We start from the raw sequence: 25953 nt of genomic DNA on the forward strand, positions 1-25953 counted from the left end.
GAGATGGACATCAGCAGCAGCTCTGAGGGTCACATGACCGTCTCCTCCCGGTCTCTCTGACTCAGTGTTCAGGTTAAAGAAGAACCAGCAGGTTGTTGGAGGACCAACCAGGTGACCTGAGCTCACCTATCACCTGTCTCACAGAAACCGGTTTAAACCAGTTTCTGATGAAGACCTGTTTTCTTCTTCAGGACATTTGGAGCAGCAACCAAAAGAATCAGAACCAGAGGTACTTTGTTACCTGACCCAGAGCCATAGAGCTAAAAAGAGTCGCGACACTCCCATTGGACTCCGTTGTAGGCTGTTTGCCGCCCACTTCCGGGGTATGCAGCCTCGCATAGTTCCAAAAAGCCATTCTATGGCGTCGGACATCATTCACTTCCATTGCTGACTCTCGAGTAACTTCTGAGGTAAGTTGATTAAATAGCTATCTGTTTTGAATTGTCAACTGTCTATATTGTATCATAGGCCATTTATGATGCATATTCTGATCTTTTGTTGTATGTACACAGCGTAATTATATATATATTTTTTATCTTGGTAGACGACCGATTGCCTGCTAGTTTGTTAGCTTGACTTGCCTTCTGTGAAGGTAACGTTATATCCAGGGGTAAACTGATTAAATAGCTACCTATTTTGAACTGTCAACTGTCTATATTTTATCAGAGGTCCTTTATGATCCATATACTGATCTTTATTTGTATTTACACAGCGTAATTATATATTTATTTTATCTTGGTTGACCACCGATTGCCTGCTAGTTTTGTTGGCACTAACGTTATATCCAGGCGTAAGTTGATTAAATAGCTACCTCTTTTGAATTATCAACTCTGTATATTATATAAATAGGCCCTTTATGGTGCATATACTGATCTTTTGTTGTATGTACACAGCGTAATTATATAAATATATATATATATATATATATATATATATATATATATATATATATATATATATATATATTTTTTTATCTTGGTAGACGACCGATTGCCTGCTAGTTTGTTAGCTTGACTTGCCTTCTGTGAAGGTAACGTTATATCCAGGGGTAAACTGATTAAATAGCTACCTCTTTTGAATTGTCAACTCTGTAAATTATATTAATAGGCCCTTTATGGTGCATATGCTTATATTTATTTGTACGTGCACAGTGCAATTTATAAATATATTTTTAACTTGGTAGACAACCGATTTTCAGTCATTGCCTGCTACTTTTATCTCGATTTTGCCAGCTGTGAAGAAGGTATCGCTACACCAGAAATTACACAGTTCATTAGTGAATCTCTGACATCTTTTATTAAGTAAGTTAGCCATAGTGCTTTCTGGAACTCCACAGGTGTGAGTCTGATGTATGCAAGAGAAAGTATTTTTCTAGGCAGTCCTGAATGAACTGGCTTAATGAACATATTTGTGCCCCTGTCTCAACAGATCTTGCTGGACCAGCAGTATCGTTGTTGTGGCCATCACAGGTTTCAGTGGGGCGCCCCCCCCCCCCCCAAAAAAAATGGTTACGATACCTGTTCTTAACGCCTGTTTACACATTTGTTGTTCTTGTTCACACATACTGTACGTATGTTTGTTGATATTATTTATGCTTGTTCCCATTTTTTTGTTCCACATTGTTAATTTTTATCTTATGCCAGCTTATACCTTTATTATTAATGTTGTCCTTCCCTTCAGCCCTGATGCACTCTGAAGCCTGATGTATGTGGAGGATTTTTTTTTTTAAATGTATTTATAATATTCCTCCCTGTTCCTTCACTTTGTTCTTGTTTTTCCAGTTAGATACACACATTTACACACATCTTGTTGTCTCACTCAGTATTTTTTATTAAACAATATTTTATTCATTCATCCAAGCTTAATGAGTTGTTATTCTTTAATATATTTGATTCTTTGTGCATGGCTTAGTATTAAAATTATCATTGTTGTGTGGCCAACTTGTGCCTCATGAGAAAAAGTGGGTGTAAATGCTGAATGGACTGTTCTTCCTCAAAAAAGCAAAAAGCAACAATGGAGTCCAATGGGAGTGTTGCCTGTCACTGTTCTCTATCACTCTCTCTGCAGCTAACCTTACTCTTACTCTGTGCATTAACCCAGAGACGTAGATAAAAATCTTAATAGCTCTGCACTTACCTATAGACCCAAACATATAAGCATAATGCTTTTGATAATATGTGAATGGCTTAATCTTAAAATTATATTCTTAGTGTTAACATGATCATGTTTCACGTTGTGGTCTGGGGGTGACCACTTATCAGAAGTGAGCTAGCTGCTAGGCGAATGCTGAATGGACCACGGCAGACCTAACGCTACCACGAAGGTAAGCTAATGGCTGAATCAGAATTCATAAGCAAAATCACAGTAATCAATAATACAGCCCAGTCGCCATAAAATGAAAATCATGAGACATCTGTCATCACATGAATGATATGGAAAAGAAAACTTAAGTTAGAGCCGTTCTAGCCTGTACTCCTGTCCATACGAACATGAACATAAGCTTTTCCCTTCAAACATGTAAAACGTATCTAAGTAATATACAGCTTTTTGTTGTCACCCTGCCTCTCAAAATGGAAAAATGACATTAACAAATATGTAATCATGCAATAACAGCTGAAAAAGTAGTAGGGTGTATGTTTATATATGTATTAACCGTTAAATAACGCAATCGCTGCTGTCTGTCCCATAGAAGAACATGACAGCCAGCGTATGTTTTGGAACTATAGCGGTCTACATGAACCACGTGACTGCCCTGGCGGTGACATCAAAGAGTGTCGCAACTCTTTTCAATCTCTATGGCGCTGACCTGACCTAAGTAGAAATGTTGGTTATTAATACTTTAATAACTGTACACACACGTCTATTAAGCCTAATAAAAAACAAACAAGGGGAAGAAGAACACAGCTCGTGTTTATTGGTGGCAGAATCTGGAAGAATTTTCAAAATAGTTGGACGTAACGTTAAATTTGACGTGGTTGCCATCCACCATAGAACTGAGCAAAGTAAATATTAGGAAGGTGTCTATCAGGATTATTAAGTATGTTTTTAGATTAGACATGGATTAATCAATTTAACAGCGCAGTCTGCTGTATTATAGACAAAAACACAAAGCTAATTGTTAATGGACCTAACCTGGGTTGGTCGTGGAAAAGATGTCCGTCTGTTTCAGAAGGGTCACATCACTGGCACACATCAAGCAGACAAAACATCTAACATCGCAGAAAATACCAAACTGGGTTATGAACTTTCCAATGCATTTCCAATGCATTATTAATGCAGAGACCTCCGGCGGCGCCCCTGGCGGCAGCAGCCGAACACAGCTCTGTACCAACTCGCGGACTTTTTGCATAAAAATGCCGCCAAACTCGCTGGAAACCACTCAACTACCCAGGCGATCAGTACTTGACCGCGAGCGCCTGTTGGAGTTACGATCAAGTTGTGTTTTTGGACTTTTAAATACCACGCTCGACTGCTTATGTGACTGTGGCGTCCTACGGAGACCAGCCCCGGAGGCCTGTGAAGCGGCGGCCTCGACGAGCAGCTCACGCCGGAGGAGAGCGACGCGGAAGCGGTGTAGCCGGCCGAAGAAGCGCGGGTGCCGAGGAGGCTTAGCAGCGAGGCTAAAGGCTAACCCATTCAGACCGCCGCTACCATCCATCTGGCTTTCCAACGTTCGCTCACTGGACAACAAAATGGACCATTTACAACTCGAGCTCTCTGCAAAGAGGGAGTTCATGGACTGCTGCGCTCTCATTCTGACCGAAACATGGCTCTCATCAACAATCCCAGACAACGCCGTTAGCCTGGAGGGACTAGCTACTTTCCGCGCCGACAGACAGACAGAACTCTGCGGTAAGTCCCGAGGAGGCGGACTCTGCGTTTACACCAATAACACCTGGTGTAAAAATGCTAGATTAGTCACAAGTCTCTGCTCTCCGGACATTGAGCTTATGATTATTAGCTGCAGACCTTTTTATCTGCCTAGAGAGTTCACTGTTGTTATCATCACAGCGGTTTACGTCCCTCCCAGCGCTAACACAAGAGGCTATGAGTGTTCTCTATCGGACTATCTCTGAGCTGCAATCTGCACACACAGAGGGTGTTTTCATCATTGCTGGGGATTTTAACCAGGCAAATATGAAAACTGTTCTCCCTCATTTTTACCAACACGTGGATTTTGCAACTCGGGGAGAGAACACTCTAGACTTAGTTTAGCCCCCCGCCCCCACCTGGGCTCTTCAGACCACCTTTCTGTGATGCTATTCCCAGCATACAGGCCCCTGCTGATCAGAGCTAAACCTGTAGTGAGGCAGGTGAGGGTGTGGACTGAGGGAGCAATGGAGGCGCTCCAGGACTGTTTTGAGTGCTCTGACTGGAACATGTTCAAAGCTGCTGCAACTTATGAGGACAAGATCAACATTGATGAGTACGCCATGACTGTGTCAGCCTACATCAGCAAATGCATTGAGGACGTCAGCACCACCAAGACCATCATCACCCGAGCCAACCAACGACCCTGGATTACTGTGGAGGTCCGTCGAGCGCTAAAAGTATGGAACTCAGCCTTCAAGTCTGGAGACAAGGAGGCACTGAGGACAGCGAGAGCCAACCTGAACCGTGCCATCAGGCTAGCGAAGCGGAACCACAGTCAGAAAATCCAGGAGCTTTTCCATGACGCCAGCAACACCAGGAGCATGTGGAAAGGCATCCGGGCGATCACTGAATACAACACGCCCTCCCCCCCGGTGGGTGAAGTTGATGCTGACTTCCTCAATGGACTAAATAACTTCTTTGGGAGGTTTGAGGCACTAAACAGCACTCCAGCAGTGGACACCAGTTCAGTGTTCAACACCATCATCCCACAGCATCTGGTGGGAAAACTGGAACATCTGGGCTTCAGCACACCCCTTCACAACTGGCTGCTGGACTTCCTCACCAACAGACCTCAGTCAGTCCGGGTCATCAGAACATCTCTGATGTCGTCACCCTCAGCACGGGCTCCCCTCAGGGCTGCGTCCTGAGCCCCCTGCTGTTCACCCTGATGACACACGACTGCGTCCCCAGGTTCACCACCAATCACATCGTGAAGTTTGCAGACGACACAACGGTGGTGGGCCTCATCAGAGACAACAACGACCGGGACTACAGAGAGGAGGTGGAGCAGCTGGTGGGTTGGTGCAGAGACAACAGCCTGATCCTGAACGTGGAGAAGACGAAGGAGATCATCGTCGACTTCAAAAAACCGGCCTCACCATGCTCCACTGCTCATCAACAACTCAGCGGTGGAGGTGGTCAGCAGCACCAAGTTCCTGGGGGTGCACATCACGGACAACCTCACCTGGACTGTGAACACCACGTCGCTGGTGAAGAGGGCACAGAAGCGACTGTACTTTCTGCGGAGGATGAGGAGAGCCCGCCTGCCCCCGCCCGTCCTCACGACCTTCTACAGAAGCACCATAGAGAGTATTCTGACCAGCTGTCTCTCTGTGTGGTGTGGAGGCTGCAGTGCCTCCGACTGGAAGAACGTGAGGAGAGTGGTGAGGACAGCAGAAGGGATCATCGGGGCTCCTCTTCCCTCCATTAAAGACATTTCATCGCAGCGCTGTGTGTCTCGAGCCCGTAACATCATCAGGGACCCCTCACACCCCCACCATAGACTATTCTCCCTGCTGCCCTCTGGAAAGAGGTTCCGCAGCATCCGCTGCAGGTCCACTAGGTTCTGCAAAAGCTTTTTCCCTGCTGCCATCAGACTGTTGAACTGCTGAAGTACAAAAACGGACTGTGTACCACACTAGATTCGCTGATTTGCACATTTGCACATTGTATTGTATCCTGCAAAATTGATGCTGCACCCTAACCGGAAACGTACTGCAAAACTGTGTACAATGCAACTGTCTACTTTTAAATCACTGCTGCACCCTACTGCATATTTGTCTACATTTGGTTTACATTGTTTACATTTCAACGGCCTACTGTTCACTGCTGCACTTTATCCGGAAGTAAATTGAAATTTATCCTGTAAGTGACTGCGATTGATCACTGCACTTTATCCTGTACTGTAATTCACTGCAAGGTATCCTGTAGAGTTACTGCAATATTTCTGAGCTGTGTGAAAACGAAATTTCGTTCTGTATGCACTCTGTGTATACAAAATGACAATAAAGAAAGTCTAAGTCTAAGTCTAAGTCTAAGTCTAAAACTCTACCATCATCAATGATGTTGGTGAAAAATAATCCAACAAAGGATGGAAATAAATCCTGACATTGCAGAAGCTTATTGAAACAATGCCACAGCGAATGTGTGCTGTAATCAAAGCTAAAGGTGATCCAACCAAATATTAGTGACCCTTTTTTTAGTGGCAACTTTTTTTGGTCAGGCAGTGTACGCTGTTGTTTTAAACTTTTTGAGGACCTCAGGAAGACTAGTATGAGACTGTAACGTTCTAGTAAGGAGAGGACAGCTGGACTCTGGTTGAACTGTGTTAGTGCCAAACCTGGCTCTGGTTTTCACTAACACTGGACATCCTCACAATGATATATAAGCATTCTTTCCAGGAATAAGAGGAAACATTTGTCGGGATATGTGACTAGAACACCCCACATACACATTCATGTAAATCAAACCCTATAAATGGGATTGTGAGGCAGGTGTTGTCTGGGATTTTGCTGAATGGAAACATGAATGTGTAACTCAGTGTTTGTACAAAATAAATATTCCCCTGCTGGCTGAAAAAGGAGAAGCAGTCTCAAGTTAATTTCTTTCCTACACCAGCTACTACTTCCTACAAAGACTTGAACATACTGTAGGGATTAAGGGAAAAGCATTAGGCTGGTTTAAATCTTATCTGTCGGACAGATTCCAGTTTGTTCATGTTAATAATAAATCTTCCTCAAACTCTAGGGTCACTTGTGGAGTACCACAGGGTTCAGTCCTTGGACCAATTCTATTTACTATATATATGCTTCCCATTGGCAAAATTATCAGACAGCATGGGATTAATTTCCACTGTTATGCTGATGACACTCAGCTATATTTATCCATAAATCCTGATGAATCCAATCAGTTACTTCGACTGCAGTCATGTCTTGATGACATCAAAAGCTGGATGACTTTAAATTTCCTGCATCTAAATTCTGACAAGACAGAAGTTGTAATCTTTGGGCCAAAGTCTTCAAAAAATAAAGTTCTTAATCAATCCCTTAATCTGGATGGCATTAACTTGGCCTTTGGTAATAAAGTTAAAAATCTTGGTGTTATTTTAGACCAAGACATGTCATTTAAATCCCATATTAAACAGGTTTCCAGAGTTTCCTTTTTTCACCTCCGGAATATCGCCAAAATTAGAAACATTCTGTCCAGGAGTGATGCTGAAAAACTAGTCCATGCATTTGTTACTTCAAGGCTGGACTATTGTAATTCTTTACTATCAGGAAGTCCACAAAATGCAGTTCAAAGTCTTCAGCTGATTCAAAATGCTGCGGCAAGAGTTCTGATGAAAATCAACAAGAGGGATCATATTTCTCCAATTTTAGCTTCCCTTCATTGGCTTCCTGTTAAATCAAGAATAGAATTTAAAATTCTTCTTCTAACGTATAAAGCCCTTAATAATCAAGCTCCATCATATATCAGAGCTCTGATTACCCCGTATGTTCCTAACAGAGCACTTCGCTCTCAGACTGCAGGTCTGCTGGTGGTTCCTAGAGTCTCTAAAAGTAGAATGGGAGGCAGATCCTTTAGCTATCAGGCTCCTCTCCTGTGGAACCAACTCCCAGTTTTGGTCCGTGAGGCAGACACCCCGTCTACTTTTAAGACTAATCTTAAAACTTTCCTTTGTGACAAAGCTTATAGTCAGAGTGGCTCATGTTACCCTGAGCTACCTCTATAGTTATGCTGCTATAGGCTTAGGCTGATGGAGGACATCAGGGTCTAATTTTCTCACTCTACTGATTTCTACTGTTCTCCAGTTTTGCATTGTATTACATTGAAATGACTGTCGTCATTTCAGCTTTTAACTTTTTGCTCTCTCTCTTTTTCTTCATAGTAGGTACACCTGGTCTGGCATTCCGTTAACTGTGACATCATCCAGAGAAGACGGCTCACCCGCTACTACCATCTAATGTAGAACAGATTACTAGATCAATGTGTGCTTCTGTGCTTTTTTGTCTCTCTTGTTGTGTCTCTGCTCTGTCTTCCGTAACCCCAGTCGGTCGAGGCAGATGACCGTTCATACCGGAGGTTCTTTAATAGTCTATATATATATATAACAAAACTGGGGAGTTATTACTGGTATAGCTGTAAGCTGCTCTACTTAATGTCATCATGGCTTCTTAGATACTAGCTTCCACCTTTAAAACCTCAGAAATAGCCCCAGACCCAGTGTCAAATAAACTGAAACATCTTTAAAATAATCATTTCTGGTAAATGTAAATTTAATAATTTAGGTTTCTAGGTTCCTATAACACAGTAAAATTATATAGAACTTTTTTAGGAGGATGATTCCTCATCCTTATAATTTGTCTACAACCAAAACATCAAACCAGAGTGTAATTTAATTTTTAATGTGGTTTTATTACATTTATGTTTATTTTCATTATCCTGTCAATGACACAAGTTGTGAAATGTTATCCATCTGCATTGTGGGTAATGTAGTTTTGGAGACTCACCTGGCATGAAATACTTCCAGAAATGATATAAAAGAACTGCAGAGATAATTAGAACCAGAACCAGGAGAACCAGGAGAGCTATGGCCCAGGATGGAAATCGTTCTGTGGAGACACATGAAGAACATCATGACCTCTGACCTCTGAGATGTCTCTACGGCAACTGTTCCTGTTACTGACCTTTAACCAGTAGTTCTATGTCTGTAACTCGCCGTTCTTCCGTAGATGTTCTTTCTCCTATAGAGGTTCTGACGGTGCAGGTGTAGGTTCCGGTGTCAGACACCTGCAGCTTGGTCAGGTTCAGGGTCAGTTCTCCGGTCTCCAGAGCATCAGGCTTCATGAAGGTTCTGCCTCTGTAAAGCTGGTTCTGATCTTTTAGTTCATCTCCGTCCGTCTGGCGCTGGTGGACGATTGAAGGACTGAGGTTGGACCGGGTCCAAACCACTGTGGGCTGGTCCACACCAAATGTAGGAAACTCACAGGACATCAAGATGAACTCCCCCTCAAACATCTCCACAGCTGAGACCTGCAGGGACACTGTGAGGACACACACACAGAGAAAGTCCCTCTCAGCATCTGGACTCAGGTCTCACACATTGTCCCTCTGAGACACACTAGAAGCACATTTCCTGAACGAACGTATTTTCTCCATGAGGACAATCTTAGAGTAAAGACAACTTGAGGTCCACTAACCTCCCCTGCAGCTAAACTGGAGCAACAAGAGAACAAATAAACATCAGAATGTGAAGAATGATCGGTGTCATTAATAAACTACATCAGTGACTGTGAACATGAACAGAACTGAAGAGTCCAGCTGGCCGAGCACACAGGGACCGGTAGAGACACTGCACCAGTGTACATGAAGTAAGACGAGAAGGTCTGGCAGGGACAGGTATATGTAGGCAGGTGACAGGTGAGCAGAGTTGAAGCTAATGAGTGCAGCAGGTGGAGCTGATCAGGTGTGATGGCAGGTAGCTGAGGGTGACTGAGCTGATTGGATGGTGACAGTTGTCTGTTGGCTGAGACGAATGAAATCTAATTAGTCCCTAATGGTCCAGACAAATATAAAGAATAAACTAAATCATGACACCCTGACAGTAATAAGTCATTCTAGGAGCGCTATAATTCTTTCAGACACAATGGAGTCGGCCTAAATCAAGGTGGGAAAAACATTTTCACTGCCAGTATTTTCAGTGCTGTTAACAACAGGTAATTTCTCCAAACACAGGATGACCTAATCAATGACATCACTGTAGCAGCAAAGATTGTAGAGGAACAAGAACAAAGCCAGCAGATGCACACTGTTCCAACACCGTCAGGGAACCCATAGAGCTTATCAGGGGTGACGTCTCCTTATGCCAAGACAGTTCAGAAGTTTCATCACCTGGGATGATGAGAAAATGGACCACCATGTATTGCCCTAAAGGCCTGGGTCAGATTCCTCAGGACCACCTCCACTCTGCATAGCTGGAAGCTGAAACAGGGGACCAGACATTAATGCTACACCTATGTGTTATAAGAATTATTATTCTGAAGTCACTATGGCCTCACGCCACTCGGACAGAGGAGGCCTGGAGACCTGATGTCTGTGTATGAGATCCACTGTTTTCTGATTGCAAGGCCAAATGCTGCAGCTGCTGAGGGATAATGATTGTTTACGATAGACTGTCTTTGTTTTGTCTCATGGGAAGGCCACGGTGCAGTATTAGGGGAAGCCCGAAAAGTGACACAGACAGAGACAGGGCAGACAGAGACCGCAGCGGAACCGAAGGGTGCGATTACTTTCCATCTATGTGAATCTCTGCTCTGTTTCTCAATGAAAGTGCTGGAACGTCATACCACCGTCTTGTCATTTAGTAAAGATGGGAACTCAGTTACTATTGTTTAATATTCCACCCAAAACTCCCATAACAATTTGGCGTCACGAACAGGATCTCCGAACGACGAGCGGGGGAGTCCGGGGACAGGAGCTGCGTTGGCCGGCCCGGAGAGGTTATCCGGCCTCTGGTACCCCGAATGGATTTTCAAGGGATGTGGAGGAGCTCCTGGTCTCGGAGGATCTCTGGGCGTCGGCGCGAAGATCCGAACCTTTCTTTCATGAGACGGTAAGGGGATTATTTTCCAGCTCTTTTAAAAACAAACGCAATTGGTCAAAAATGCTTGCAAGCTTTTAAATTTTAAACCCCATTTTAAAGTATACCTCAAGAAATTTTAAAATTTAAAACTGTAAACCTAAAAGGTAGTAAAAGTAAAAGCCGGTAGAAATAATGAATTATATTTAATCCTTAAGGCAAATAAAACAGGGTTCGCAATACCGAATGGTGACTAAGGTTTAAACATTAAACTAAAATTCAAAATTTAATTAAAATACGTTTTCAGCTGAAATACGGACTTTCCCACAAGGGGGGAGGAGGGGCAGAGTGATTTTCACCTGGAGAACAGGTGACCAGCTGAGCAGTTTGCAGCTGGTCCATTAAAGTCCTCTTGTCTTGGGTTTGTGCAAGAGGCTGTCCACTTCTGTTGTGGATGAAAGCGGCAGGGATGCTTAAGTCCTTGACTGTTGCGAAGACGTTTGCAGCTTTGATAAGTGGGAACCCCGACCATTATACCAAAAAGCCGACCATCGGATGTGAGGCCTTTCATTTTAGTTGGTCGATCGTGCTAAGGACGAGTAGAAAATAATAATAAAAACACAAAAAAGGATAAAATAAATAAAAACAAACAAAAAAAAAAGTCTGGATGCAGAAGAGTCAGTGTAATGGGGGAAAGGCAGAGGTTTTTCAGGGTCAAGCCTAGCCCCAGGGTGGGACGTTCGATTTCATGCTGAAAAACGTAGGGGCCCAGAAGCATGACATGCATAAATGATTTGAAATGATTTGATTAAACATGCAGATTTCTCACATAGGGGTTATTATTATTACTATTATTTTTATTTTATTGCAGTACTGCTACTAAATAATAAAAATAAAATTAATAGAAAAAAGAAAAGCGATAAAAACAAGGAAACGGAAATGAAACTAAAAAGGCGTTGCACCGGGGAAGCGTTTACGTGGGGACCGATTAGGCACTTCCGTTGTGGATAAAATTGGTCTAAACTGCTAATAGCGACGTATAACTTTCAAAAATGGGTAAGCGTCCAAGTGTCTGCGAGACACAGAGTTGTATCCTTGCGGGACTGAAGCGTAAAACCGCGTGTGGACGAAACATTAGGGGGTCGTAACCAGCACACGCTCTCCACCTTTTAAACTAAGCGGGAACTTAACGCGTTGAAAACATCTTTCGGCGTTGACGTTTAAAAATTATGAAAAAATATTTAAGATGGTGAAAAAGCAGGCCTGCACGTGTTTGTCTGTCTGAATGTCATCGTTTGTATGTAACCGTACGTGTGTATGTATCTATGTAACTAAACGTTCGTCTGTGTGAATTAATTCGGGGTAAAAGTAATGTTCATGGTTTCAGAATGTTCATTTGTTTTGGGAGAACTGCAGCTCCGTAATTCAAATGACATTTTAAGCATGGACTATGTTAACAATAGAGGTACAGTAAAAGAGAGATTTAAATAACAAAGTTTGTTTTTTAACATTAAATATCAGGACCAAATAAAATTGATACACGGAGAGATTAACATGGCTTGAACGGAAATATTTCAGCTTTGTTAGAAATTGGAAATAAGCGTTACATAAGCTTGTTAAGTTTACTGTTTTACAAATTTAGGCTGAGATCCTATCACTTGTTTTTTAGCCCTAAAGTAATTTAAAATTACTGAGATCTCATTGCTTATAATAATAATGATTCATCACAAACCAGTCCATGTGAAAGAAGTTTAGATATACAAGATTTTTGATTTAAATAGATGAGGGAAAACTGTGCTTTGAACAAACTGTATGGAACTAAATATGGTTGCTTTCTAGGGTTTTCTATTCATCAGTGAGAATGCTATACAGCATTCTCACTTATTGTTTTCCTGTTTTTCTTTATTATTATTATTACGTACGTTTTTGTGCGTCTAACTACTCTTTCAAACTTCAACCGATTTCAACGATTTTTGTATCAAAACGTACAGCTCTTTCACGACATTACTGCTATGTCTTTTCGTCATTATAACTTTTATAATAATTAAAATATTTCACTTTTTGTGAGTTTTTCGCTCTCATTAAAATGAATGGAAAATCCTTCAAATTCTTCAAATATTTCAACTTTTTGTCATCTGACTGCTTCAGCCTACTTTCACCTATAAACGCCATTCAACTTTTAAAACATAGTGATATCTTTTGGCTATTATGGTATGTTTCAGCTTTTTCATATCTTTCACCATTTTCGTATAGTACGTCTTTAAAATAATTTTGGCTTTTCAAGAAATTCAGCAAATAACATGCGTTGCTATGGTCGTCAAGGAGCCTCGTTTAGAGTGCGCACTCTAGAAATTCAACAAATTCTTCTTCTCCGAACAACTTCTTCTCACTCGCTCAAATTTCACCCTATCCACATAAATTATACATCAAAACGTAGGAATTTTTGTCTGGATTCGGAAAATGTAACCATCATTGGTGTGGGATTTATAGATTTTTCGCAAATCACCTCAGAGCGACACTAACCGGAAACCTTCCCCATTCATTTCCTATGGAGCGGTTTTCAAAAATGACACCTGGAAATCCAAAACATCACATGTTTTCGCATCGTCGCTACTCCTAAACCGTTTCATGTAGAGGCATGAGACTTTCACACATTCATGTCCCGACCCTTCTGGCGCTCACAAAAGAGAAATTTTGTCGATAAATGTTACGGTATTGCCGCAGGAACAATTTGTTCGGGAGTAGCGTTTTGGGAAAATGCTAAAACAGGATCAGACTTCAATCTCCCCAAATGAGGCACTTTTCTACATCGTCGCTACTCCTAAACCGTTTTATGTACAGGTATGAGACTTTCACACTTGAATGTCCCGACCCTTCTGGCACTCATAAAAAAGGAATTTTGTGGATAACTGTTACGGTTTTTCCGCAGGAACAATTTGTTCGGGAGTAGCGAATGTGCAAAATCCTTAAAACGCTTTGGAGCTGCATTTTCCCACATCAACCACTTTTTTACATCGTCGCTGTGCCTACACCGATTTTTGTACAAACCTAAAAATGAACTCCATAGTCCTTAAAAGCCTGCTGATACTCAGAGTGAAAGAATTATTTTGATATCTCTTATACTTTTTCAGCTAGAGCGATTTGTTCGGGAACCTTTTTAGAGGATTTCTGAAAATCGCTAAAAATTCCCTTTATATCATAATTTTTTATGCCTTTATTAAACTTTTTCCAGCAAAAACCGATAGCATGTCTTCTTCCCCTATCCGTTAAGAATTAAACGCTGAAAAAATTACATCTCTACCATTTACGGAACAGGAGATATGGAGCGTTGTTTGAGGCAAAGTTCTCCATTATAATCCAATAGCAGCCTCTGACACAAAGTCTCTGCACTTCGGTAGAATGGCCCGCTGCAGCTGTGTCAGTGAGTTTCCATGACGACGGAACTCTGGGGGCCAGAGGGAGAAGCTCCATTCGGATAGAATGGCAACTTTCAACATCCCCTGCAGTGGCTGTGATTAATGTAGGAGCCTGAAATTCGCACAGTCACTTCCTCTTAACATTTTAAAATTTTCAAGTGACTTTCAGCGATATGTCACTTTTCTGTCCCATTTTGGATGTCACATGCTTTCCTATTGGGCCTTTGCTTCCAACAGGACCTGGGATGATGCCCAGACACGACCCAATTGGTCGTGTCTAGTCAGTGAGAATGCTATACAGCATTCTCACTTATTGTTTTCTTGTTTTTCTTTATTATTATTATTATTATTATTATTATTATTATTATTATTATTATTATTATTATTCCGTACGTTTTTGTGCGTCTAACTACTCCTGCATACTTCAACCGATTTCAACGATTTTCATACCAAAACGTTCGGCTCGTTCTCGACATTACTGCTACGTCTCATGGTTATGGTACCTTTTATACTTTTTGAAGTATTTGTACTTTTTGTGCGTTTTTTGCTCCCATTGAAATGAATGCAAATTCCTTCAAATTTTTCAAATTCTTCAAATTAGTTCTTCTTATACAACTGATATCAATACTATTACTACAACAGATACTACTACTACTACTACTACAAATTCTTCAAATTTCTTCAAATTCTTCAAATTTTTCAAATTCCTTGAAATTTTTCAAATTCTTCAAAATTTTTAAATTCTTCAAATTTCTTCAAAATTTTCAAATTCTTCAAATTTCTTCAAAATTTTCAAATTCTTCAAATTTTTCAAATTCATGAAAATTTTCAAATTTCTTCAAATGTTTCACATTTCTTCAAATGTTTCAAATGTTTCAAATTTCTTCAAATTCTTATAATTTCTTCAAATTTTTTCAAATTTTTCCAATTTTTTTAATTTTTTTAAATTCTTATATTTTTTCAAAAATTTCAAATTTTACAAATTCTTCAACTTTTTTCAAATTCTTCTATTTGTTTCAATTCTTCAAACTTTTTCAAATTCTTCAAATTCTTTCAAATTCTTCTATTTGTTTCAATTCTTCAAACTTTTTCAAATTCTTCAAATTTTTAAATTATTTCTAATTCTTCAAATTTGATTTCAATGTTTTCTGCATCTTCTTCTCAAATCATTCTGCAGATTAGCATTCTCACTCGCTGTTGCGTAGGAACAGCTTTTTCTAGTTATTATTATTATTTCGTACGTTTTTGTGCGTCTAACTACTCCTGCATACTTCAACTGATTTCAACGATTTTCGTACCAAAACGTTCGGCTCGTTCTCGACATTACTGCTACGTCTCATGGTTATGGTACCTTTTATACTTTTTGAAGTATTTGTACTTTTTGTGCGTTTTTTGCTCCCATTGAAATGAATGCAAATTCCTTCAAATTTTTCAAATTCTTCAAATTAGTTCTTCTTATACAACTGATATCAATACTATTACTACAACAGATACTACTACTACTACTACTACAAATTCTTCAAATTTCTTCAAATTCTTCAAATTTCTTCAAATTCTTCAAATTTTTCAAATTCTTCAAAAATTTTAAATTCTTCAAATTTCTTCAAAATTTTCAAATTCTTCAAATTTTTCAAATTCATGAAAATTTTCAAATTTGTTCAAATGTTTCAAATTTCTTCAAATTCTTCTAATTTCTTCAAATTTTTTCAAATTTTTCCAATTTTTTAATTTTTTTTGAATTCTTATATTTTTTCAAAAATTTCAAATTTTACAAATTTCTTCAAAAAATTTTCAAATTCTTCAAATTTTTTCAAATTCTTCTATTTGTTTCAATTCTTCAAACTTTTTCAAATTCTTCTATTTGTTTCAATTCTTCAAACTTTTTCAAATTCTTCAAATTTTTAAATTATTTCTAATTCTTTAAATTTGATTTCAATGTTTTCTGCATCTTCTTCTCAAATCATTCTGCAGATTAGCATTCTCACTCGCTGTTGCGTAGGAACAGCTTTTCTAGTTATTATTATTATTATTCCGTACGTTTTTGTGCGTCTAACTACTCCTGCATACTTCAACCGATTTCAACGATTTTCGTACCAAAATGTTCGGCTCGTTCTCGACATTACTGCTATGTCTCATGGTTATGGTACCTTTTATACTTTTTGAAGTATTTGTACTTTTTGTGCGTTTTTTGCTTCCATTGAAATGAATCCAAATTCCTTCAAATTCTTAAAATTTTTCATATTCCTTCAAATTCCTTCAAATTCTTGTAATCGTTGTTATTGTTCAAATCTTTCAAATTTTTCAAATTTTTTCAAAATTTTCAAATTTTTTCAAATTTTTCAAATACTTCAAATACTTCAAATTCTTCAATTTTTTCAAATTCTTGAACTTTTTCAAATTCCTTCTAATTCTTCTGATACAACTGATATTAATACTACTACTACAACAGATACTACTCCTACTACTATTACTACTACAACTGATACTACTACTACTGATACTACTACTACTACTACTGATACTACTACCACCACTACTACTACTAATGATACTATTGCTGCTACTGCTACTACTACTGATGTTACTGCTGATAATACAACAAATACTACTGATACTACTAATACTACTATTACTACTAGTACTACTGATACTACTACTACTACTACTACTACAAATTCCTTCAAATTCTTCAAATTCCTTCAAATTCTTTAAAAACTGATACTACTACTGACACTACTCCTACTACTACTGATACTTCTACTACTACAACTGATACTACTAGTACTACTACTACTGATACTACTACTGATACTACTACTACTACTACTACTAATGATACTACTGCTGCTACTGCTACTACTATTGCTACTACAACAACAACTACTACTGCTACTACTACTATTACTACTACTAATATAACTACTACCACTACCAGTACTACTGATACTACTACTAATACTACTACTGCTACTACTACTACTACTACTACTACTACATATTCCTTAAAATTCTTTAAAAACTGATACTACCACTAATACTGATACTACTCCTACTACTATTGATACTACTACTATTACTACTACTAATACAACTACTACTACTACTAGTACTACTGATACTACTACTACTACTACTACTAATTCCTTCAAATTCCTTCAAATTCTTTAAAAACTGATACAACTACTAATACTACTACTACTGATACTACTACTACTACTGATACTACTACTACTACTACTACTACTGATACTACTACTACTACTACTACTACTGATACTACTACTAATGATACTACTGTTGCTACTGCTACTACTACTACTACTACTACAACAACTACTACTGCTACTACTACTATTACTACTACTAATACAACTACTACTACTAGTACTACTGATACTACTACTACTACTACTACTACTACTACTACTGATACTACTACTACTACTAATGATACTACTGCTGCTACTTCTACTACTACTACTACTAAAACAACTACTACTGCTACTACTACTCTACTACTACTTCTAATACTACTGATACAACTACTACTACTACTAATACTACTAATACTACTACTGATACTACTACTACTACTACTACTACTACTACAAATTACTTCAAATTCTTCAAATTCCTTCAAATTCTTTAAAAACTGATACAACTACTACTACTACTGATACCACTACTACTGATACAACTACTACTACTTCTACTACTACTTCTACTACTACTGATACTACTACTACTACTACTACTATTACTACTACAACTGATACTACTACTACTAATACTACAAATTACTTCAAATTGTTCAATTTCTTCAAATTTTTCAAATTCTTCAATGTTTTTCAACTTTTTTTCTCTTCTGCATGAAACTTCTGCATCTTCTCAAATCATTCTGCAGATTAGCATTCTCACTCGCTGTTGCGTAGGAACAGCTTTTTCTAGTTGTTCTTAATCTTCAAATTCTTCAAATTTTTTAAATTTTTCAAATTTTTCAAATTCCTTCAATTTTTTCAAATTCTTCAAAATTTTTAAATTGATCAAATTTCTTCAAAATTTTCAAATTCTTCAAATTTCTTCAAAATTTTCAAATTCTTCAAATTTTTCAAATTCATGAAAATTTTCAAATTTCTTCAAATTCTTCTAATTTCTTCAAATTTTTCAAATTTTTTGAATTCCTTCAAATTTTTCAGATTTTTCAAATTATTCCAATTTTTCCAAATTTTTCAAATTCTTATATTTTTTCAAAAATTTCAAATTTTACAAATTTCTTCAAAAATTTTTCAAATTCTTCAAATTTTTTCAAATTCTTCTATTTGTTTCAATTCTTCAAACTTTTTCAAATTCTTCAAATTCTTTCAAATTCTTTCAAATTCTTCTATTTGTTTCAATTCTTCAAACTTTTTCAAATTCTTCAAATTTTTTAATTTTTTCTAATTCTTCAAATCTGATTTCAATGTTTTCTGCATCTTCTTCTCAAATCATTCTGCAGATTAGCATTCTCACTCGCTGTTGCGTAGGAACAGCTTTTTCTAGTTTATTTTATTTCTTTTTACTTGGGATTTGAATGCAACTAATGAGAAATTTTGAGAAGCCTCAAAATGTCAGAAGGCCACGTTACACGCGTCATCAGTTACGAAATCATCTGATGTTATTAGTTATGCTGAGCTGAGGCGATCCTCAGAGGGACAGTATAACCTGAAACAGGACAATAGATATGATAAACAAATCTGACCATGATGTAAACATCTGAATGTTTATGGCGTGGCTGGGTCTGTGTGTTCTGGCCTGGGGCACGAAAACTATGTCAGAGGGGAAAAAATAAAATAAAGCCAGCTTCTGAAGGGTTAAATTCTAATTCTAATCTTGGTTTGTTTTGGGTAGCCTTCTCAATGTGCTGAATTATGGGGAAAACTCTTATCATTTATAGAGAAACACTAGAAGCTCAAAAACTAAAAGGGAACAATCATTGCTTTAAAGTTTCACCCTTGACCAATTAAGATTGAAAAGGTATATATGAATAAAAGTATTACTAACAGCAAATACACATGGTCAAAGGACCAGAAGGATATCAAAAAGGTTTGTATTAAGTCAAAAACCTATGTCAAATTGGAAAAGACATAATTGTGCTCCTTGGAAAACAATTTTGTTTTAATTTTGTTTGGTTAATTTCTTTCATTTTTTTTGTTTTCTTTCTTTTGGAGGTGTTTTGAACAAAGTTTCAAAGGAAAGGTAAAGAATAGAAACCTTCCCAGGATCAGAGAAAAAAAGGGAAAAACATCACGTTAAAGGGACGCTAAGGGGACCAGGGTTTTAACTGCATGCTATTAACACTCTTGTTTTTCTCTGAGTTATTGCTTTCAGATTAAAGGAGACGCCACCTTTCTGCCAACAGAAGACTCTGAAAAGACAGTGCTAGCAGTGCGGTAAGGAGTTATAATCAGATTTGGACACTAAATTATACTTAGTTTTAACCAAGTTATGCCAGATCTTCCAGCAGGAAAGGTGGTGTCTTAAAGATGTTTGTTGCTTTCTGCTTTTAACAGCTCTATCTTTCTGCTTCTTTTTCTTTGCAAAGAAACCTGGTCAATATGATAGGATTGTGCTAACATAGAGATTTAGTCTCATTTTAGACATTCTCAGATGCGAGAGAATGCAGAAACAGTGCCGCAGTGCCATGGGGGCTGATCCTTGGGACAAGGACTAAAGGTGATGTCATTGACTTCAGCCTGATCCAGTTTTGAGTTTTATTTTGTCAGGGACAAAGTTTGATTTATTTTTTATCCTTTTGTTTCTTTTATGTTTGTCATGTTAGAGGGAACACTGTAGTTAAAATGTTTGTGACTGTTTTGCTGTAATTTCTTTTCAACCTATGGAGCGTTTTCTTTGGCAAAAAATGCTGGCAGAATTCATTCTGTTTGCAGGCGTGAGGACTGCAGGATGGACTGTTGAAGGAAAGGAGAATGTTGGGCTGCTGATCTCAGACATTGGACTGAAAATGGACATTGAAGGACTATGACTGAGGCATCGGACAACCTTCGACAAAAACACAGATGAGTTCTGCAGACACAACTTCATGCATTTCACTTCAGATTTTGTTGTACACAATTAAAACAAAACACACATTACGAAACACATTAAGATTATGTAAAGGTGAAAACTTTTAAAGAAGCACCTTGATGGAATCATGGAGCAACTTAATAAATTAAGTGGGTATTATATCAACAGTTAAATAAATAAATGAATGAATTAGTTTTCACTATATAGGTAGAGTAATCTGAACTTTTAAATAGCATTTCATTTAATAAACATCTTAAGAGTAAGCTGATTTCTGCTACTCTGGCAGGCTTCAATAAAACGCAAAGAAAAGGTTACTGGCTAAAATGGGTAATGTTGCAATAAAATTTGCATAATGACACATCCTACTAACTAACATGGGTAAATTTAGGATTAAAGCATCAGGGTAAAATGGTTACAATATTTATGGAGATTTAATATCTTTCAACTTGAACACAAATAACTCAAAAGTCTTTTTAACCAGTTAACCCGTTAACCTGAGGGCTTTTAGATCAGGATAATTTAATGGTTATTGTCTTACATACAGAAAAGAAGTAAGATTAATTTAATTAGATTAGATTATGGGGACATTTTGAATCTGGTCAGGATGGTTGGGGGGCTGTGATGATAAAAGGGTAACAGCTTGAAGGTGATATCAATGAATGAAGGTTTTCTCTGAGGAACATCAAAGCAGCGAATACATCCCACATTGGAACTCCTGTTGTGTAAAGAACATCTTGAACGGGACATAAGGTGAGATCCTTACAATGAGAGACATTCCACACAGGGGGGTGTGGAGACCCCTGGGGCATGGCACCCAGGACGAGCTGCTGTGGACTTGACACAGCTGGTGGAACCAGAGGGACGACGAGGTGGTCCCACAGGTTACCTGACACCTAACACTGACTGTAAATGGTTCTGGGTTTTCAGGGTTGCTGAAAACAGAAAGCTTCGGAGAACCTTAACCCTTCCTGACCAGGCACTCAGAAAACATAGATCATAGATCAGATTGCAGAGGCCTAGACAAATAGGAACGCAGAGACGCGTTCATCCAAGAACTTCTTAATCAAAGTCCTTAATCCTCAGTTTAAGAAGATAAATAAATAAATAAATAATCACAATGTACACAATGTAAGGTTTACTTTATTTTAGGATTAATTTGGGAACTAATTCTGATTTGCTTAAGTAGCTTTGGTTGTTCAACAATGTTAGAACATTTTCAAAAAACTCCTTTTCTCTCCTGCTCTCTGCTTTGTTTTGTGTTGTAGAACCTTGGCATCCTTGAACAGTAACAGCATGGTATAAATATTTTGTCTTTTCTGCGCAGAATAGCACCTCACTTAAAAAAAAAAAGAAGTAGAGAGAGAGGGAAAAGCTTTCACATGGAAAGGCTTTCTTTTTCTCAGTTGGGTTTTCAAAATAAAATGGGAAATGTCATGAAACGAATATGTTGATGAAATTATGTTGCAGAGAACTTCAACTGTCAGACAACAACAGTTAAGACACACATTAAAAGCATTCTGTTAAGAATTATTATGAATTTACTGCATATACATTTGAACTTAAAGATTACCATTTTAATTAATAATTAAATTGCAGAATTCTGAAAGCTAAATAATTGTGCACAGAAATATCTTGAATGTGAAAGTGCTTGGAGGATGTTTTAATAAATAACACATGAAAGGGTTTTTTTGATAAGAACACTAATTACACCTTGTTTCTGTTCTCCAGTGGAAACAAGGACTCATGTCTGCAGACCATCTTCACAAAGTGTTTTATTAGAGAGAAATGCAAAATAAAATGCTCAGTGCCCATCCAGAACTAAACACTTATTACCATCCAGCTCAATCGTCCAGCCTGCGAGGAGGAACCAAGAAGAGGACTGGGGATGAAGAAGCCAGAGAACTCTGATTCCTTATTCTTCAACGGGAGGACTTGCCTGAAGAGACCCTAAGCGCGATTAGATTATTTTCTGCCTTGTGCCCGAATGGCCTGAAGGCTTCCTTAACTTTGCGTTCTTGACGTTTAGGACTCTTCTCATATTGTGTTGCTCTTTGTTTAACTGCTCTGTTCCACTGACTCACATGTTTGATTTTTTTTGTGTTATGAGATCTAAACTTTAATATTACATCATGTTGATCAATATGGTTTTATGGTAAAAAATGGAAACTGTTTGCTTCAGACACACAAGGATCTATGGTTCATGCACCTTTTGATTTGATATAGGAAGAACCAGGATCGGATTGGCTCTAAAGATCCTTTAATATTAGCGGGTAATGATAACACTTAGATTCAATACAGGGTTTTCAGGCTCAGATTGGCCGAGAGCAGATCTCCCTGGGAGGGGGGCCTTTCCAGTTTTTACTACCCCCTAAGGGTAGCTTTTTCTGGGGTTCCCCTGCCCGCACTGAACCTCTCCTGCCTTTGCTCCTGGTGTTGTAAGTTTGGAGTGGTGGATTATTGTCCATCGTAGGGGTGAGTGGAGAAAGGAGTAGGAGGGTATTCAGGGTGGGTCAGAGTAGACGGATTCGACCTTGGTTACTGAACAGGTTTAGCTTACCATAGTCTAATGTAATTTTAAAATAATGTGCGCATAGGTACCTAAAACAGGCCTTACCTAATTAGATGAATCCTAAATTGTAGACAAAAGCTAAATCTTTGATCTTGTGTGTTAAACCTCTTTGAAGCATTCATGTTGATCTGTACTAAAAGTTCCAGCACTACCTGGTTCCAACACGGGAACCCCTTGGGTCCCACTGTACAAGTTTACAGAAATGGTTCCTCTGTGCTTTGTTCACATTTTCAAGTGATGGGTCAGCTTGTTTTGTCTTGATGCTGACGACGCAATCATCAAAAAAAAAAAAAAAAAAAAAAAAAAAGAGAGGAATGTTATAAGAATTATTATTCTGAAGTCACTATTGCCTCACACCACTCGGACAGAGGAGGCCTGGAGACCTGATGTCTGTGTATAAGATCCACTGTTTGCTGATTGCAAGGCCAAATGCTGCAGCTGCTGAGGGATACTGATTGTTTACGATAGACTGTCTTTGTTTTGTTCAATGGGAAGGCCACGGTGCAGTATTAGGGGAAGCCCGAAAAGCGACACAGACAGAGACAGGGCAGACAGAGACTGCAGCGGAACCGTGGGGTGCGATTACTTTCCATCTATGTGAATCTCTGCTCTGTTTCTCAATAAAAGTGCTGGAACGTTATACCACCGTCTCGTCATTTAGTAAAGATGGGAACTCAGTTACTATTGCTTAGAATTCCACCCAAAACTCCCATAACACTATGTTCCTCCAGAATGTGTCTGGCTCCTCTACAGTACGATACAGAAGATCAACATCCATGTTGACGAGCTAAAAGACAGGGACGTAAAAAAGATGTCTGATATACTTCATAACTTTGGTTTGACACAACATATCAAACAAACAACACACAATCGTGGATCACTCTGGACCTGATTTTCAGCAAGGGTGTAAATATTTCCATCGTCTCTGTAATTAGAAGCTTACAGAGCTCTGATTACCCCATATGTTCCTAACAGAGCACTTCGCTCTCAGACTGCAGGTCTGCTGGTGGTTCCTAGAGTCTCTAAAAGTAGAATGGGAGGGAGATCCTTTAGCTATCAGGCTCCTCTCCTGTGGAACCAACTCCCAGTTTTGGTCCGTGAGGCAGACACCCCGTCTACTTTTAAGACTAATCTTAAAACTTTCCTTTGTGACAAAGCTTATAGTTAGAGTGGCTCATGTTACCCTGAGCTACCTCTATAGTTATGCTGCTATAGGCTTAGGCTGCTGGAGGACATCAGGGTCTATTTCTCTCTCTCTGCTGAGTTCTCCTACTGCTCTCCAATCTGCATTACATTGAAATGACTGTCGTCATTTCAGCTTTTAACTTTTTGCTCTCTCTCTTTTTCCTTATAGTAGGTACACCTGGTCTGGCGTTCTGTTAACTGTGACATCATCCAGAGAAGACGGCTCACCCGCTACTACCATCTAATGTAGAACAGATTACTGGATCAATGTGAGCTTCTGTGCTTTTTTGTCTGTCTTGTTGTGTCTCTGCTCTGTCTTCTGTAACCCCCAGTCGGTCGAGGCAGATGACCGTTCATACTGAGCCCGGTTCTGGTTCTGCTGGAGGTTTTTCCTTCCCGTTAACGGGGAGTTTTTCTTTCCACTGTCGCTTCATGCTTACTCAGTATGGGCAAAGCCATGGACAATGCAGATGACTGTCCCTGTGGCTCTATGCTTCATCAGGAGGAATTGCTGCTTGTCGGGACTTTGATGCAATCAACTGGTTCCCTTATATAGGATTTTTTTACCAATATAATCTGATCCAATCTGTATAATCTGATTGATTTTAACTTTGTAAAGTGCCTTGAGATGACATGTTTCATGAATTGGCGCTATATAAATAAAACTGAATTGATTTAAATTGAAATTAACTAGACTCGGCCCCTCAGGACCTGGACTCCCCTGGTACCGTTTGGTCTCAGTGTTGTTCTGCTTTCACTTCCTTCATGAAACCACTGAGATCAGCAGGAGCGGCGGGGCCCTCTAAGAGGACGACCCGTTCAGGCCAGAACAACAAAGTTTACTTTCACTTTCAACCACAAGACTTTAGCAGGAAAACTTCTGAAGGCGTCAGATTGTTCCGTTTAACCCTTCCTGAAAGATAAAAACTCTGAATAAAAACTGCATCAGAACCACCAACCCAGCCAGGAGAGCCCAGTGACGGTCCAGTGGACCTCCAGAACCTCTGCTGGGGCTGAAGTGAGGATGAGGAGAGAGGAAGGTGATCTTACCGTGCAGCAGGATCCCAACCAGCAGCAGCAGAACCTTCATCTTCTGTCAGAGAACAACCAGAACCTCCTCAGAGAACCTTCAGGACCTCTCTGCCAACACTTCAGCGTCTCTTCACCTCCAGGAAGCAGCAGCTCTCACAGACACACCCAGGGAGGAGGAGGAGGAGGAGGAGGAGGAAGGAGGAGGAGGAGGAGGAGGAGGAGGAGGAGGAGGAGGAGACTCTAGGATGGAGCCCAGAACAAAGTTCTGGACGGTTAACCAGACTCTAGAATGGAGCCCAGAACAAAGTTCAGGACAGTTAACCAGACTCTCGAATGGAGCCCAGAACAAAGTTCTGGACAGTTAACCAGACTCTACAGAGGATGGAGCCCAGAGAAAAGTTCTGGTCGGTTAACCAGACTCTAGGATGGAGCCCAGAGCAAAGTTCTGGACGGTTAACCAGACTCTAGAATGGAGCCCAGAGTAAAGTTCTGGACAGTTAACCAGACTCTACAGAGGATGGAGCCCAGAGAAAAGTTCTGGTCGGTTAACCAGACTCTAGAATGGAGCCCAAAACAAAGTTCTGGACGGTTAACCAGACTCTAGGATGGAGCCCAGAGTAAAGTTCTGGACAGTTAACCAGACTCCACAGAGGATGGAGCCCAGAGCAAAGTTCAGGACGGTTAACCAGACTCTAGGATGGAGCCCAGAACAAAGTTCTGGACAGTTAACCAGACTCTAGAATGGAGCCCAGAACAAAGTTCTGGACGGTTAACCAGACTCTAGGATGGATCCCAGAGCAAAGTTCTGGACGATTAACCAGACTCTACAGAGGATGGAGCCCAGAGCAAAGTTCTGGACGGTTAACCGGACTCTAGGATGGAGCCCAGAACATAGTTCTGGACAGTTAACCAGACTCTAGAATGGAGCCCAGAACAAAGTTCTGGACGGTTAACCA

At 39.4% G+C, this 25953-nt stretch overlaps 2 protein-coding genes and 1 long non-coding RNA gene across 3 annotated transcripts in view; 1 reads left to right on the forward strand and 2 right to left on the reverse strand.

Moving 5' to 3' along the window:
* LOC118560255 (protein NLRC3-like) overlaps positions 1–25953 on the reverse strand; it is a 943592-nt gene that overhangs the window by 698792 nt on the left and 218847 nt on the right. The gene's annotated exons all lie outside the window — the stretch shown is intronic.
* LOC118560269 lies at positions 247–1495 on the forward strand. The gene is made up of 2 exons (XR_004929228.1): positions 247–410; positions 1429–1495. It is a non-coding gene; the product is annotated as an uncharacterized LOC118560269 (long non-coding RNA).
* Positions 8591–25192, reverse strand: LOC118560218 (V-set domain containing T-cell activation inhibitor 1-like). Its single transcript, XM_036131054.1, has 4 exons — positions 25016–25192; positions 8841–9197; positions 8664–8765; positions 8591–8595 (listed from the first exon to the last, which is right to left on the reverse strand). Exons 1-4 carry the CDS (start codon positions 25053–25055, stop codon positions 8591–8593), a joined length of 504 nt encoding a protein of 167 aa, XP_035986947.1. The 5' UTR covers positions 25056–25192.

Source organism: Fundulus heteroclitus, unplaced genomic scaffold (assembly GCF_011125445.2).
Source record: "Fundulus heteroclitus isolate FHET01 unplaced genomic scaffold, MU-UCD_Fhet_4.1 scaffold_41, whole genome shotgun sequence".
Lineage (NCBI taxonomy): Eukaryota > Metazoa > Chordata > Actinopteri > Cyprinodontiformes > Fundulidae > Fundulus > Fundulus heteroclitus.

Excerpts from the sequence above, each read along its gene's own strand:
- LOC118560218 (XM_036131054.1), bottom strand. The coding sequence starts at position 25,055 with ATGAAGGTTCTGCTGCTGCTGGTTGGGATCCTGCTGCACG. Across the intron at positions 9,198-25,015 it reads GGTTGGGATCCTGCTGCACG|TGTCCCTGCAGGTCTCAGCT; the intron begins GTAAGATCACCT and ends GTGTCCTCACAG. Across the intron at positions 8,766-8,840 it reads CATAGAACTACTGGTTAAAG|AACGATTTCCATCCTGGGCC; the intron begins GTCAGTAACAGG and ends GTGTCTCCACAG.